This window comes from Bubalus kerabau, chromosome 6, assembly GCF_029407905.1.
Source record: "Bubalus kerabau isolate K-KA32 ecotype Philippines breed swamp buffalo chromosome 6, PCC_UOA_SB_1v2, whole genome shotgun sequence".
Classification (NCBI taxonomy): Eukaryota; Metazoa; Chordata; class Mammalia; order Artiodactyla; family Bovidae; genus Bubalus; species Bubalus kerabau.
This window is the reverse complement of record NC_073629.1, coordinates 94,068,352-94,084,075: the sequence shown is the minus strand read 5'-3', so window position 1 is coordinate 94,084,075 and position 15,724 is coordinate 94,068,352. Positions and strand designations below refer to the sequence as shown.

Below are 15,724 nucleotides of genomic sequence, written 5' to 3'. Positions count from 1 at the left end.
AGATTATCAACCATTGGACCACCAGGGAAGTCCAAAAAAAATTTTTTTTAAATAATGAACATTGGCATATACAATATGACTGCCATTAAAATTATTTTTAAAACGTTGGAAATGAATTAAAGTATCTATCTTACCCACGTTTTGGGGTCAAAGATTTTCTGGACTGCCTGTCTTATGATTTATATATATATATATATTATATAATATATATATAATGTTATGAATGTTGTCTATGACCTATATGTGAGTCCTGTAGTGTTGTGTAACATCATCACAGAGACATTTATCAAGCTCTAACTTATGTTAATGGGCAATAATAAAACAGCTTAAATTTAAGCAAATAAATAAAAATTATTCTACAAAAAAGGCAGTAAAGTGTTTTAAGGAAAGCTCTTTCTCCTGTTTTCTTTCAGCCTCAAGGTACTGCAGCATGCTGATTGAGGAAGGAGGGTTGCAGCATTTATACAACATCAAAGAACACGAACAGACTGATCCCCACGTCCAGCAGATTGCTGTGGCCATTCTGGACAGCTTAGAAAAACACATTGTACGCCATGGGAGGCCACCTCCCTGTAAAAAGCAGTCCCAGGCCAGACTAAATTGATAGCCATAGGTAATTGGATAGGAGTCACAGAAATTCTTTTTGTGATAAGTTCACTTGGAATAGCTTACCCTCTGTGATGTTTTAGGGGTTTCTATGATAAGAGTCATAAGATGAGTATGGGATTGACAATGTATAGTACTGCCCATGTGAACAGTCTCTGATTTGTCTTGTGATTTTTAACTTATTAGGCAAGAAGGGTCTCTTCCTTCATCATTGCCTTTTAGGAAGATTTCCACATCTTTCAGTGTTTGAACTTACCTGTGCTTAAAATTCTACAGTTTTATGATGAAGTTTGCACGAACCCTTAGGCCAGACTTTTCTGATTTTAAAGTCCCTTCCAATCAATTGGCAGCTTCAGATAAGCTGTTAACTTGATTGCTGGCACTGCTTCAGTTGTAAATTTTATACTGCTTCTGTATAAAATGCCTTTATTCTCTGTTTGTGTATCTTTTATAAGATGTCCTTCTTAGTGTGAAAGAATGGAAATCTGAGTCCTACCCTTGTGAAAGCTACTTACTGGCTAGTGCCAGGATGGCTGGCAGAAAATACATTAAAAACTACTAAGGGAGAATAGAGGTTAGGAACTGGGAAAAGGCCTGCTCTTGAGGTATTTTTAAACTGGGACTGGCTAATCTTCTGGAACCCACCTCTCCTAAGACATTGAGCAGTAGCTTGTTCTTCATATTAATTCTTGGAGACGTGTACTGCTGCTTCCTATACAGATTGCAGGTTACTCTCTAGAAATATTTCCCCAAGCTACCACGGTGTAAAATATTACAGCATTCTGTGTTAGAGATTAATTAACTGTCTGAATCTCTATGTCATATTGTTGTGAAAAAAATCGTCTCTTGCTAAAACTGACTGTTCTTTTCTCTCTATTTCAAAGTCATTTTGTTCTGTGGAATAGAGACCGTATATGGTGTTACCTGCTCACTTAAAATAATAATTAACAACAGTAAATTTTGCCACAAGAAGTTAATTTTCTTTTGTTTCAAAGTATATGTATCTTAATGTTTTCATGTTAGGGAAAGATATCCACGTCTCACTGCCAAAAATAAATAAGAATTAGATGATTGTTAAATGTAATGATTCTAGTTGCAGTGCAGAAAAGGAAGTATTTTGTGATAGGTTGTTTTTTAGACAGTTTTCTTTTCTTTAGGAGAGTTGTTATAGTATAGTAAAGAATCAATTATCAATAATGGCAGTTGGGAGGCAGCAAGTCACCAAGAGAGTTATTTTCCATTTTAAATTTCAGTTTGTGAATAAGGTTAACCTGCAGTCTTAGATAACTGCATTTTTTTCATAGATGGCCAAAATGTTTTCAATAGAGATTTTAAATGGTACATTTAAATCATTGTGATCATTCAGAAGCATTTTTATTTAGAAAGGAGCTGGCTTATTAGTATGCTGTTAATATTTTGACATACATGTTTCATACCACTATCAGAATAATCATACTTGAATTATTTGGTACTCCTTTACAGAAATAAAAACTAAAAGAAAATAGGTATTTAGAATCATTAAAAACCATTTTAAATTGTGGGTTAATTCTGATTCAAGGAATTTTTATAGGTGTAAGATAAATTTTCACAGGTTAAATATTTCAGAGGAAATGGAAAATTCTTTTTAAAATGTCCCCTTTTCCTGGGTTTTAAATATCTAAGGCAAAATGTCAAAAATAGGATGTCCTACAATAGCTTAGAAGTTGCTAGCTGTGTGGACCATTTCCAGGTCTTCTGGCTTGCGTAGTTAAGGAACAGCCTATTTGAGAAGTTTGGCTTCAAGTTTCTGTTGTATCCTATTTAAAAGAAAAGTACATGCTCCGTGTAGGCAAATTCTAGGTTTTTGTCTTTATAAATTGTTTTCAAATATGGCTAAAAATGTATGGAAAACAATTAACCCCTTCATTACTCAGAATAACTTGTTGATAGATGAAGACTCAAATGTATTTAAATTGAAATTTACTACTTTGAGCACTGGTAATGGCCAGATACTTCTGAGTCTTAAAAGCAAGATAATTAGGCACATCCCAGATAGATAAAAATTTTAGTGCCTTTGTGATTGGGATGACTCTTAAAATTGTGTATCTAATTATGGCACAGAATTGTCTATAAGGTCTTAAATCTGACTACAATTTTGAATTGTAGTCAGATTTAAGACCTTATAGACAATTCTGTGCCATAATTAGATACACAATTTTATATATATATATAAATTGAGGGCTTCCCTGGTGGCTCAGATGGTAAAGAATTTGCCTACAATGCAGGAGACCTGGGTTTGATCCCTGGGTTGGGAAGATCCCCTGGAGAAGGAAATGGCAACCTATTCCTGTATTCTTGCCTGAAGAATTCCACAGACAGAGCAGCCTGGTAGGCTATAGTGCATGGGGTCACAAAGAGTTGGACATGACTGAGCAACTTTCACTCATTCATATATAAATTATGAGGTGTAACTGGCCTGTCTCTTAAGGTAGAATCTGTTCGGCCTTCGGTTTGCATTTGTACACTAGAATGTAATGGAACTTGGTGCCTTCAAGGGTTACCTCTTCAGTGGGTTAGGGGTGCTGTTTCAAGCACAATTTAGACTAGGGTTGAACCACTCATTGTTCAAATCATTGGTGCACTCAGATATTGCAAATTATCACTACGTCAGTCCACAAACAGCAAGGTTTAAACCTACTAAAGGAAATGGAATTAGACTTTTTAGACTATAATGATGCATGTTGTTATCAATGAGTAAAACAAGAGCAGTCTAAAAGCAAAAATAATTAAGGTATATCATTCTTCCCATCAAGTAAGTTTTGCTGTTCTCTTTATACTCTAAAAAATCATTTTGTCCTTTTGTAGTTAAAAAGAAACATAAATCAAGTAGTAATAAGTTACTTTACTCTCTGGCCAAATACTCAGTGGCTACTGATCTTAGTTGAGAATTTAAAAAATCATATCAGACTCACAGACCCAGGAATTGACCTTAAGTGTTGCTGCTTCTCACTCCTGGACAGAAATGCTATTTAGTGGCACTAGTCAATTTAAGTGAATGACCCAGGTGGAGATGAATCCCACAAGGCAACTGTAGAAATTTAATTTCATATCTTTGGTTTGCAAGCTTCCAAAGAATCAAGGATTCATGTTTTAAAACATTGGTCCTGAATATCCAGCCTAGGAAGTTAATCTTGCTGGCGGGACCTTTTGAGTTGGCCCTTTTTCTCCCCAGTCATTTGGCTGTATTTTAAATTATGCATTGCTCAGGATAGTATTGGGCCATCTTCTAGATCTTTGGGACACATTTTGATGAAAACATATTTTGTTTCACTGTGTGCTGAATTAGGGTAGAATCAATTAATAAACCTTGGTTTTGGCTTAGTGCTTTAGAATGTCTGACATTCTTCCTCCCCCTGCGCTCCACCCCTTAGGAAACACTGTGCAGCAGTACCCAAGGTTGAAAAAGAGGTCACGAGTAGCCAGGAAATAAACTTGCTGTATTGTATATGTTGAAACCTACCCTTCTCCTGCCCTCTAATAGTATGTTTACATTATTTGGTTATTGTGCAACTTTTATCTTGAGATAAACAGTATTAAACTGAAGGTGTAAGTTAAAGGCAGTGTCATACTGTCAGCTGATGTGGGCAGTTTTATCTGCATGTTACTGTTTTGGGGACTTTATATGGCTAGGGTTTCCAAGTAGTGTTCTGAGACAACTTACAGAGAGGTTTGCAAACTTACGGTTTCCCTCTGAAATCCACTGTAGCGTTGGATATTGAGTATTTAAACTTTACCATCTGCTTTGTATTGACACATTTTTCATTTTTTTGTGTTAACTCATGAACTGTTTATTTAAGTAATAATGCAAATCCAAGCTTCATCCAATGATGAAAATAGCAGTATGATAGAAGATTTTGCTGAGTGTGCTTAAAATGCATAATGGCTTTATCTTTTTTAGTATTTCATAGATTTTGCATGACATGTACACTCCTAATTATGCATTCTGTGGTTTCCAAATCTTAACTGAAGACATTCAATGTTAACCTAAGAAAGAGCTTTCTCTGCCTGTTTTTACCCTCCCCCGGTGTTTTTAATAAATTATGGGAAAATCAATGCTATTTCTCGTTTTCTGGATGAAGCAAAGCTCTACTGGAGAGCACAATCTGACTGCATAGCTAGACAGAATGGCTGTTAAGAATATTTAGAAAATCCAAATATATCAAATTATGAGAAATAATAAATATTCATTAATAATATGTGCTTAATTTTTGAAGTTACTTTGGAGAATTGTTCAAATTGGGTTCCTTTAAGCTTATTTTAATCAGCTTAGAAGCAAGAAGCTGCTTAGCTAATGAAAGCTGTGACGTACTTCATAAAAGCAGGAGATTCTTGAGAGCATTTAATAATGGGAGGATGCTATGTCAAGATTTATACTCTCAGATAACCTGTAAGAATAAAATTTTAAATCCCTGACTTTTGTAGCATTCCCACTGTCAAATTCTCACTGACTTGTGAGTGTGGAAAAAGGTATCTTTTGCTTGAATTCTGGTAGAAGAGTTCAACTCTTTTCAAAAGATACGAAAAATTCATTGGAAAACACGTATACATTTCAAAATCTCTCAGTTATCTGGACTGAAGGCACTGTTCTCACTGTGGCCAGATGAATGGGAGGGTCCTGTACCTGAATCATGCTAGATATTAAATCAGGACATCGTTAGGTATTAATGTTGTGTGTACAGATTTTTGTTTGGGGTTGTTATTTTTTTTTTTTTTTTTGCTTAAATAAATGTTACAAATTTTATGTAAAGTGTGTCTTGTCTACATTTATTCTAGACATTTGCTTTAAAATTTAAAACTAATGCAGATTCCTTGGTCATCCACTTATAACAATTGCTTTCTCAATTGGCTTTCTCAAAGGCCAGTGATTTTACTGCAAAAATTTCCAGTGTTTTTTTGTTTTTTTTTTTTTCAGGACCTGGAACTCCATTCATTCATTTCATTAAATTCCCACGCTAGGTGCTGTTTGGGCTTCCCTGGTGGCTCAGACAATAAAGAATCTGCCTGCAATGCAGGAGATGTGGGTTCGACCCCTGGGTCAGGAAGATCCCTTGGAGAAGGGAATGGCTACCCATTCCAGCATTCTTGCGTGGAGAATTCCATCGACAGAGGAGCCTGGCGGGCTACAGTCCACGAGGTCACAAAGAGTAGGACATGACTGAGCAACTAACACAAACACAGGTACTGTTCATGTGTTGGAACTTATATAAGTCCTTCAGAGAACTTCTAGTTTTGTCGAGAAGAGGAAGTAGTAAACAGATAAATATTACATAACACAGACCACTCCACAGTATTTGTTGTAGAGCCACAGAAACTATACCTTATCAAGACTGGGCTCCCATCAGACAGCCCAAGAACACTTCTAAAGAGCATATCTGAGTTGATAGTCATTCACACAACTGTTGAGATAATTAACTGGCATTATTGTTTAAGTCCATTTAGTGAGGGAGGCTACCAAAAAACAAAGTATTATTAGGAACCGCCCACCCTGGCCAGGCACCATAGTAACCATTTGCATGAGTGATTTTATGACAGGAGGTCCTAGTAAGGAACATGGAACTAATAAGCCACCACAACCAGAAGAGTTTGGGAAAAGTCAAAAGGGGATACCACGTATCAGACCACCTCCCAGAATCCTCACTGGCATCCATCTTGGCTGAGCAATGTGTGCGCCACCAGGAAGGAATCAGAGTGATTGGCCAAAGACAACCTGGAAACTAATTCCATCACCGTAAAACCCGAGACTCTGAGCTACATGGCAGAACAGTTCTCCCAGATTCCTTTACCCTACTGTTCTCCACCCGGGTGCCCTTTTAATAAAATCTGCTTTGTCAGCACGTGTGTCTCCTCGGACAATTCTTTTCTGTGTGTTAGATAAGAGCCCACTCTAGGGCCCTGGAAGAGGTTCTCCTTCCTGCAGCAATATAAGAAGCCCATGACCAGGAAGAGTCCTTAATAACTTTAGTTTCAGAAACCTCATTTTATAATTGAAGAAACTAAGTCTTAGGGAAAATCGTTTTTCAGTTGCTAATTCATGTCTGATTTTCTGTGACCCCATGGACTGCAGCATACCAGGCTTTCCTGTCCTTCACTTTCTCCTGTAGTTTGCTCAATAATTTAAGAACTCATCATCATTCAGTGATGCTATCCAACCATCTCATTCTGTCGTCCCCTTCTCCTTCTGCCCTCAGTCTTTCCCAGCATCAGGGTCTTAATGCTCTTGCCCAGATCACACAGCAAGTCAGTGACAAACTTTGCACATCTGTTCTTACTTCCAAATTTACAATCCAATGGTTCCTCTCTCCCCCTATTAGTGCAATAATAGCATGAGATTGCTTAGCTCTCTTAGACAATTGTGATTAAGCATCAAATGAATTGTACAGAAAAGAATGCACCAAATGGTCAGAAGTGGACATTGACCGTCCTTACTGATGGTGTAGGGCAGCATTAGTGTTTAGATGCCATAGAATTGTTGAATGGTCACTAGAAATACTACTGCTTCACTGATACACAAACGTGAGATTAGATGTATTCGAGTGATAGGGTTTTTTAAAATATTTTATTTATTTTTATTTAGTTGGCTGTGCTGGGTCTTAGTTCCAGCTCTTGGGATCTTCGATCTTTGTTGGGGCATGCAAGTTCTTTAGTGGCTGCATGGGGACTCTCAGTTACAGCACGTGAGATCTAGTTCCCTGACCAGGCAGGGGTGGAACCCAGGCCCCCTGCACTGGGAGTGTGGAATCTTAGACACTGAACCACCAGGAAAGCCACCTTTAAAAGTAGTTTTTAAAATAATTTTTATAATAAGTATTAGCTTTTCTTAACCTTTCATTGTCTCTTCAATAATTCATTCAATACTAACATGGTATCACTATGGGCCACACATACTGAGGAAGATAAATACCTTTGGACAGTATTTAACCAAACAAGTTGTTGAGCTGTGTTGTCTATAGCCAACCTTCAAAAAGAAAAAAAGCAAGACTTTCTCCATTCTCCCCCCTCCCTTACCCTTTCTAGCAGTTTTTATTATGTAGATTGGCCCAGTCTCTTGCTAAATTTAAATTCTTTTCTCCTGAGTTGTCTTTCTACTTCCTATTCCCTATTCTTAATCTGCATTGTAAGAATCCAATGAACACCTCTGAGTAACTGCATAAATCTTCAAATTGAGAGGAGTGGGTGAATATCAGAAACCATGAGCACTCACATTAATCATTTTTTGTCTTTTTATAATTTAAGATTCTAATGCAGTCTGAAAATTCAGCCTATAAAAGCAAGTCACAGGGTGGGAGTATTGACACGCAGCTCTTGACTTCTAGAAACAGCCTTTGGAGCAGGTTTGTGGAAATGACACCAGATTTTGCAGTTGAGTGCTTGTTCCTGTGCATTCAGTAAGACAGCTGTTTAAAATCATCGTGCAGTGACTCAAAAACTGTCAGTAAAGGAATGTCTCTCCTAGACTGATGTAACTATAAGAGTCAAGAATAACAACAAAAAACCTCAGCTCTCCTATCACTTTACATCAATACACATTATAAAAGGAACCATTTTCAATGACAAAGCTAGAATGTGATTGTCATATTTCAATATAGGAGTTATCAAACACATATTCTACTTAATTCTTGGTTTCATCAATTCAGTCTTAAATAAAGCCCTTCAAAACTGGAAATAGTATGAATAATGAGACAAGTACTGTATTTAACCCTCAAACATGTTGTAAGGGAAGAGAATTACTCCTTATTTTATAAACAAGGGGAAGCCTAATGATATGCCTTGTCTCATATCACATATATAGAAAGTAATTTGTAAATTAAACCTAGATACTGTTTTAATACCAGCTTCCCCACTCTTTGAAGAATCTTTGCTGCTTTGTACAGTCTCAGTAGCGATACCTTTGAATTAAAAAGACAAATGTGGGATTTCCCTGGTGATCCAGTAAGTAGCTAAGAGTCCAGGCTCCCAATGCAGGGGGCCCAAGTTTGATTCTTGGTCAGGAAACTAGATCTCGCTTGCCACAACTAAGAGTTCCTATGCTGCAACTTCAGATCCCACAGGCCTCAAGCTTCAACGAAGATCAAAGATCCTGTGTAATGCAACTAAGACCTGGCACAGCCAAACGAATAAGATTTTTTTTTAAGACATGTATAATCAAAAAAGTCCTCTGAAACTGGTTCATGAAATAAACCACATTATTGTTTGTGGATACTAGCAATGGATTTAAAGAATCTTCTATTTTAAAGACCTATGGGAACAGATCAACTATGTGATTTGGAGTCAATCAATTACCACTGTGCCAAATTCTATTGTAAGAAGGGTATAATTTCAAATAACACTAGTTTTCAGTACATTCTGATGATTGACTTAGAATTCCATATATCCAGAAAATACATACAGGAAGTACATATGCTAAGCATTTTTTAATGTATACTTTTTCAGCTGAGCCTTGCAACAGCCTTGTAAAGAAGATAATTATGACATTCATGGGTAAGGAAATTGTGAGATATGAAATAACTTTGCCAGGTTCACAGGTTATGAAGTTTCAGAGTCACACATAAGATTTAAGTCTATCAAACTCTGAAATCTATGCTCTTAAACACTGTGCTATAAAGGGGAAAATCAATTTAACCATTCAGGACAATCTCAAATCTCATTTAAACATTAAGGCCATTCCCACTCACACTTTGGCCTCTCTCAAAGGATGGAACCCATTGACAGTTTTCCAAGTTTATGATTTGCAACCTCACTGGCCCTTAGTGTCATTATTGTAGTGTCTCCTACAATAAAACATAAGCCTTTTACAACTTAGGGAGAAAATTTCCTCCCCAAAGTAATAGGGCTAAAGACACCAAGAAACCACCACACTGATACGGATAGAGATTACTTAAATGTGAAAATATCTGAACACGCCTTATCTAACTAGTATGGAGCTTTAGAAGAGTCACCTGCCACAGACCTCATTTGTATGGAGGTCTCCAATCAAAGGGGCACTGACCTTGAGCACTGCTGCTGCTGCTAACTCACTTCAGTGGTATCCGACTCTGTGCGACCCCATAAACGGCAACCCACCAGGCTCCCCCGTCCCTAGGATTCTCCAGGCAAGAATACTGGAGTGGGTTGCCATTTCCTTCTCCAATGCGTGAAAGTGAAGTCACTCAGTCGTGTCTGACTCCTAGTGACCCCATGGACTGCAGCCTACCAGGCTCCTCTGTCCATGGGATTTTCCAGGCAAGAGTACTGGAGTGAGTTGCCATTGACTTCTCCGTTGAGCACTGAGACATTTCCAAATAATTGTATAAACAACTCTCATCAGAACCTCCCATCCTTTGAAGCTCTAAACCAACTCCCCTGTCGTATTAAGCAGTATGTAAACCTTTCCCCACAGCTGTTCCAGGAGTTAGTTTCTATGTAGGTTATTCCCATGTATGTAATAAAATTTCCCCTTGTTTACCTACTGTCAGTCAATTTATAGGTCTCCTTCCACCTCCAACAATCGGACTTAAGTTGGTAGAGGAGTTTTTCCTCTCATAAGCCTTCACAATAAGTTCATTAAAAAAAAATGTTAAAACTAATAAACACGGAGAGAGAATGTTGGAATAAAGGACAGTACTTTAAATGGATGCATGTAGTTTTATATGTATCACTTGTCCTTATTTTACTCTTTTTCTGCCCACCTGTGATAACTTAGAGACAAAAAGAGTCTTTTTGGATCGGCCTTAGAGAATAATTTCCTTAATTTCGTTTCCCTGGAGTGGTTTGTCTTTCTTCAAGTTCACTACTTCAGTGTGTTACCTTTTACTAATCAAGTTAGCAAAGAGGGAGACTGGGGCTTCCCAGAGGGCTCAGTGGTAAAGACTTCCTGCCAATACCCGAAGACATGTGGGTTTGATCCCAGGGTGGAGAAGACCCCCGGGAGGAGAACGTGGCAACCCCGCTGCAGTATTCTGCCTGAAAAATCCCATGGACAGAGGAACCTGGCGTGCTACAGTCCAGAACTCACAGAGTCGGACAAGACTGAGTGACTGAGCACAGAGGGAGACTAATCAAGAGGGAGATCTCGGAACTCCAGGCTGTCCCTCCCTAAATACAGGAAGCCTTTTCTTTAGGGCCATTGATACTTTGTACTGCTCTGTGATTCCAGTTCCTTTATTTTCTAAGCAGGCTCTTTCTATAGTAATACAGGTTTTACTGCTGATCACTACAATAAGAAAAATAAACCAAAGCTACAGACATAGATAAGACAAAGACTTAATAGCTAGTCTTTGTGTTTTTGATGCCCAGAAAGCGACAGTTGCTAAAAGTCTCAGAGCTTCAAATGACCCTTTTCCTTAGAAATTATCCTGTCTACTAGAAAACACAAAACTGACACAGGCGGTGTTGATCTCTTAGTTTTTGAAATTCAGTAAGTTTGGTATTCCAGAAGAAGAGGAAGTGAAGCTCACAGGGTACTACCCAAAGGTAAGGTGGAGATGGACTCTGAATTCAGGCTTTTTTGACATCAGAGCTCATGATCTTTCCCCTGTATTTCATGCCAGTTGTTGTTGAGCAGCTCAGTCATGTCCAACTCTTTGTGACCCCATTGACTACAGCATGCCAGGCTTCCCTGTCCTTCACCATCTCCCGGAGCTTGCTCAAACTCATGTCCATTGAGTCAGTGATACCATCCAACCATTTTGTCCTCTGTCGTCCCCTTGTCCTGCCTTCAATCTTTACCATGCCAACATAGCTAAAGAAAATTTACAAAGTTCTTAAATCCAACCATGATCTAAAGAATCTTGACTATAGTTTTCTCATTTCATTTCAGAAGTTTAATTTCCTAAGACTTTCCAATTTATCTGTTCCTGCACTATCCTTTGCTTATTCTTCAGAGTTGTCAGGAAAAGGGAGGGGAATGTCAGGGAAGGGCTCTCTAAAGGAAGTGAGGTCTCAGTGAAATCTGAGGGATTAATACGAATTACTTAGAAGGGGGAGGTAGCATGGACAACAATGAATGTGCCAAAGTACAAGTCTAGAACTGAAACAATTTCACTATATGATGTTAAAATGAGAATGAAAAGTGAAATGAAAGTGTTCGTCACTTGTATCCGACTCTTCGCGACCCCATGAACTATAGCCCACCAGGCTCCTCTGTCTATGGAATTCTCCAGGAAAGAATACTGGAGTGGATTGCCATTCCCTTCTCCAGGGAATCTTCCCAACCCAGGGATCAAACCCACGTTTCCTGTATTGCAGGCAATGTCTTTACTATCTGAGCCAGAAAACTAATAATTTAAACTAGAGATACAACCAGGAGCCAGATCATGAAGGATGATCTAAGCCATCCTAAGAAGTTTGGATTTTATTCTGAGGACAATGGGGAGACATGGAAGTGTTTTAAACTGGGGAGAAATAACATCAGATTTGTGTTTAGGTAGAATACTCATTTTAGGTGGGTAAAAGATTGGTTGGGATGGGTCTGGTAATGGATCAGTTAGGAGCATAAAATAAATGATCAGAAATTATTGAAGTGGAAAACTGGAGACTAGGTAGGGGATGGATATCGGAGAAGGCGATGGCACCCCACTCCAGTACTCTTGCCTGGAAAATCCCGTGGACAGAGGGGCCTGGTGGGCTGCAGTCCATGGGTCGCTAGGAGTTGGACACGACTGAGCGACTTCACTTGATTTTTTCACTTTCATATATTAGAGAAGGAAATGGCAACCCACTCCAGTGTTCTTGCCTGGAGAATCCCAGGGACGGGGGAGCCTGGTGGGCTGCTGCCTATGGGGTCACACAGAGTCGGACACAACTGAAGCGACTTAGCAGCAGCAGCAGCAAGGGAGGAAGGGCAGGAGGCACAGTTTATGGTAAAAATTTGCTCCTCGCTAAGTAGCTGCAACCTTGCCTCTGATTTTGGAGACAAACTTCCTTTTACAGCTACAATTGATTTTTTCCAGGTAGCCATTACACTTTTTTTTTTTTTCTCTGAACAAATATTACTGGCTACCTTCTGTAAGTTAGGCACTATTATTTTTAGTCACTAAGTTGTCTGACCCTTTTGCGATCCCATGAACTGTAGCCCACCAGGCTCCTCTGTCCAAGGGATTTCCCAGGCAAGAACACAGCAGCAGCACCTTCTGTAAGTTAGGCACTATTATTTTTAGTCACTAAGTTGTCTGACCCTTTTGCAATCCCATGGACTGTAGCCCACCAGGCTCCTCTGTCCAAGGGATTTCCCAGGCAAGAACACTAGTTCAGTTCAGTTGCTCAGCTGTGTTTGACTCTCTGCAACCCCATGGACCACAGCATACCAGGCTTCCCTGTCCATCAGCAACTCCCAGAGCTTGCTCAAACTCATGTTCCGTCGAGTAGGTGATGCTATCCAACCATCTCATTCTCTGTCGTCCCCTTCTCCTCCTGCCCTCAATCTTTCCCAGCATCAGGGTTCCTTCCAATGAGTCAGTTCTTCGCATCAGGTGGCCAAAGTATTGGAGTTTTAACTTCAGCATCAGTCCTTCCAATGAATATTCAGGACTGATTTCCTTTAGGATGGACTGGTTGGATCTCCTTGCAGTCCAAGGGACTCTTAAGAGTCTTCTACAACACCACAGTTCAAAAGCATCAATTCTTTGGCTCTCAGCTTTGTTTGTAGTCCAACTTTCACATCCATACATGACTACTGGAAAAACCATAGCTTTGACTAGATGGATCTTTGCTGGCAAAGTAATGTTGCTGCTTTTTAATATGCTGTCTAGATTTGGCATAGCTTTTCTTCCAAGGAGGAAGCATCTTTTAATTTCATGGCTGCAGTTACCATCTGCAGTGATTTTGAATCCCCCCAAAATAGACTGGGTTGCTATTTCCTTCTCCAGGGGATCTTCCTGACCCAGGGATCAAACTTGCATCTCCTGTATCACAGGTTAATTCTTTACCACTGAGCCACCAGGGAAGTCCCTTGGCACTATTTTACACCTGGGTATAACAAGGTCTTTTCCCTCATGTTAGTTCAGTTCAGTCACTCAGTCATGTGCAACTCTTTGTGACCCCATGCACTGCAGCACACCAGGCTTCCCTATCCATCACCAACTCCTGGAGCCTGCTCAAACTCATGTCCGTCGAGTCAGTGATGCCATCAAACCATCTCATCCTCTGTAATCCCCTTCTCCTCCTGCCTTCAAACTTTCCCAGCCTCAGGGACTTTTCCAATGAGTCAGTTCTTCACATCAGGTGGCCAAAGTACTGGCACTTCAGATTCAGCATCAGTCCTTCCAATGAAGACTCAGGACTGATTTCCTTCAGGATTGACTGGTTTGGTCTCCTTGCAGTCCAAGGGCCTCTCAAGATTCTTCTCCAACACTACAGCTCAAAAGCATCAATTCTTTGGTGCTCATCTTTCTTTATTGTCCAACTCTCATATCCATACATGACTACTGGAAAAACCATAGCTTTGACTAGATGGACCATTGCTGGCAAAGTGATATCTCTTCTTTTTAATATGCTGTCTAGGTTGGTCACAGGTTTTCTCCCAAGGAGCCAGCATCTTTTAATTTCATGGCTACAGTCACCATCTGCACTGATTTTGGAGCCCCCCAAAATAAATTCTATCACTGTTTCCATTTTTTCCCCATCTGTTTGCCATGAAGTGATGGAACTCGATGCCATGACCTAATTTTTTTGAATTTTGAGTTTTAAGGCAGTTTTTTCACTCTCCTCTTTCACTTTCATCAAGAGACTCTTTAGTTGTTCTTCACTTTCTACCATAAGTGTGGTATCATCTGCATACCTGAGGTTATTGGTATTTCTCCCAGCAATCTTGATTCCAGCTTGTGCTTCATCCAATCTGGCATTTCTCATGATGTACTCTGCATAAAAGTTAAATAAGCCTTACTGATAAGGCAACATTTGAGCTAAAATTTGAAGGAAGTAAGAGAGCTATCCATGAGAGATATCCATGAATATAACAAGCAGTCCAATGGTGCTGGAGTGGAATAAATAAAGGAGAGAGTGGCAGAAGATAAAGCAAGAGAAGGGCATGGAAAGAACAGATTATATAGAACCATGGAGAACACCATCCTTATGAATCTTTATATTCTGCCTGAGATGGGAAGCTATTGGAGGATTTGGGGTAGAGGATGACATGATGTTTAAAGTGATTACTCTAGTTGCTATGTTGAGAAGAGATTTTAATGGAACAAGCCTGAAAGCTGGGGAACCAGACAGGAGGATAGACAGGAGGATATTGTAAGAATCCAAGTTGGTTCTGACAGGGGCTTGGACCAGGGTAGCAGGTGGGAGAGATAAGAGATAGTCCTTGGATATATTTTAAAGACAGAGTCAGTAGGATTTCCTAACAGATAGGGTATTGGATATAAGAATAAGAGAGGAGTTAAAAGGTATTTCCAAGGTTTTGTCACAAGCAACAGAAAGGAAGGAGTTGCCATATACTAAAATAGGAAAAGCAGATTAGGGTAAGGACAACAGGAGTTTACTTTTGGACACATTAGGCTATTTTGATAACCAGGTGTATATGTTGAATAGACCACTGAATGTATCACTCAAGTTCAACAGCAAGGTACAGTCTAGACATAAAACATGGATATATCAGCATATAAATTTCTTTTAAAGTTATGAAACTAGACAAAATTACCACAAGGAAGCGAGATTGGATAGGGAAGACATATACAAGTACAGAGTCTTGGGGGTATACAAAGATTTAGAACTATGGGTGATGAGAAATCAAGAGGATGAGAAGGAGCAAAAATAAGGTAGGAGGAGAAGAGAAGAAAGAGGAAGGCATGGGAGAGGAGGAGGAAGAGAAGATGCATCCTGGAAGCCAAATGGAGAAAGGGAGGAAGAAATGATCACCTGGGTCAAATGCTGCTGAATAAATAAGATGAGAGAAGAGTGACAACTGAATTCAGTAACCTGGATGTTGAGAAGAATGGTTAGTGGAGTAGCAGGGGAGAAAGAAAATGGTAAGAAAAAAATTGGAGACAGCATGTACAGACCACATTTTGGATAAGTTTTGCACAAAAGGGTGAAGAGATATGAGGGCAAGACCTGAATAGGTATTAAGTACTAGAAATTAGGTCAAAAGAAGTGGTTTTTG

The 15,724-nt window shown here is 39.3% G+C and overlaps 1 protein-coding gene across 4 annotated transcripts in view; it reads left to right on the top strand.

Moving 5' to 3' along the window:
* The window catches only part of ZYG11B (zyg-11 family member B, cell cycle regulator), a 79,913-nt gene extending 73,434 nt beyond the window's left edge, over window positions 1-6,479 (top strand). For 3 of the 4 annotated variants that reach the window (XM_055585873.1, XM_055585868.1, XM_055585870.1), the window contains one exon: window positions 414-5,111. In XM_055585873.1, the coding sequence (XP_055441848.1) occupies window positions 414-604 (191 nt within the window). In that variant the 3' untranslated portion in view covers window positions 605-5,111. Of the gene's footprint in view, window positions 1-413; window positions 5,112-5,557 lie in introns of those variants that run through there. The other variant, XM_055585869.1, reaches the window with a different exon arrangement.
* Window positions 6,480-15,724: the final 9,245 nt, after the last annotated feature.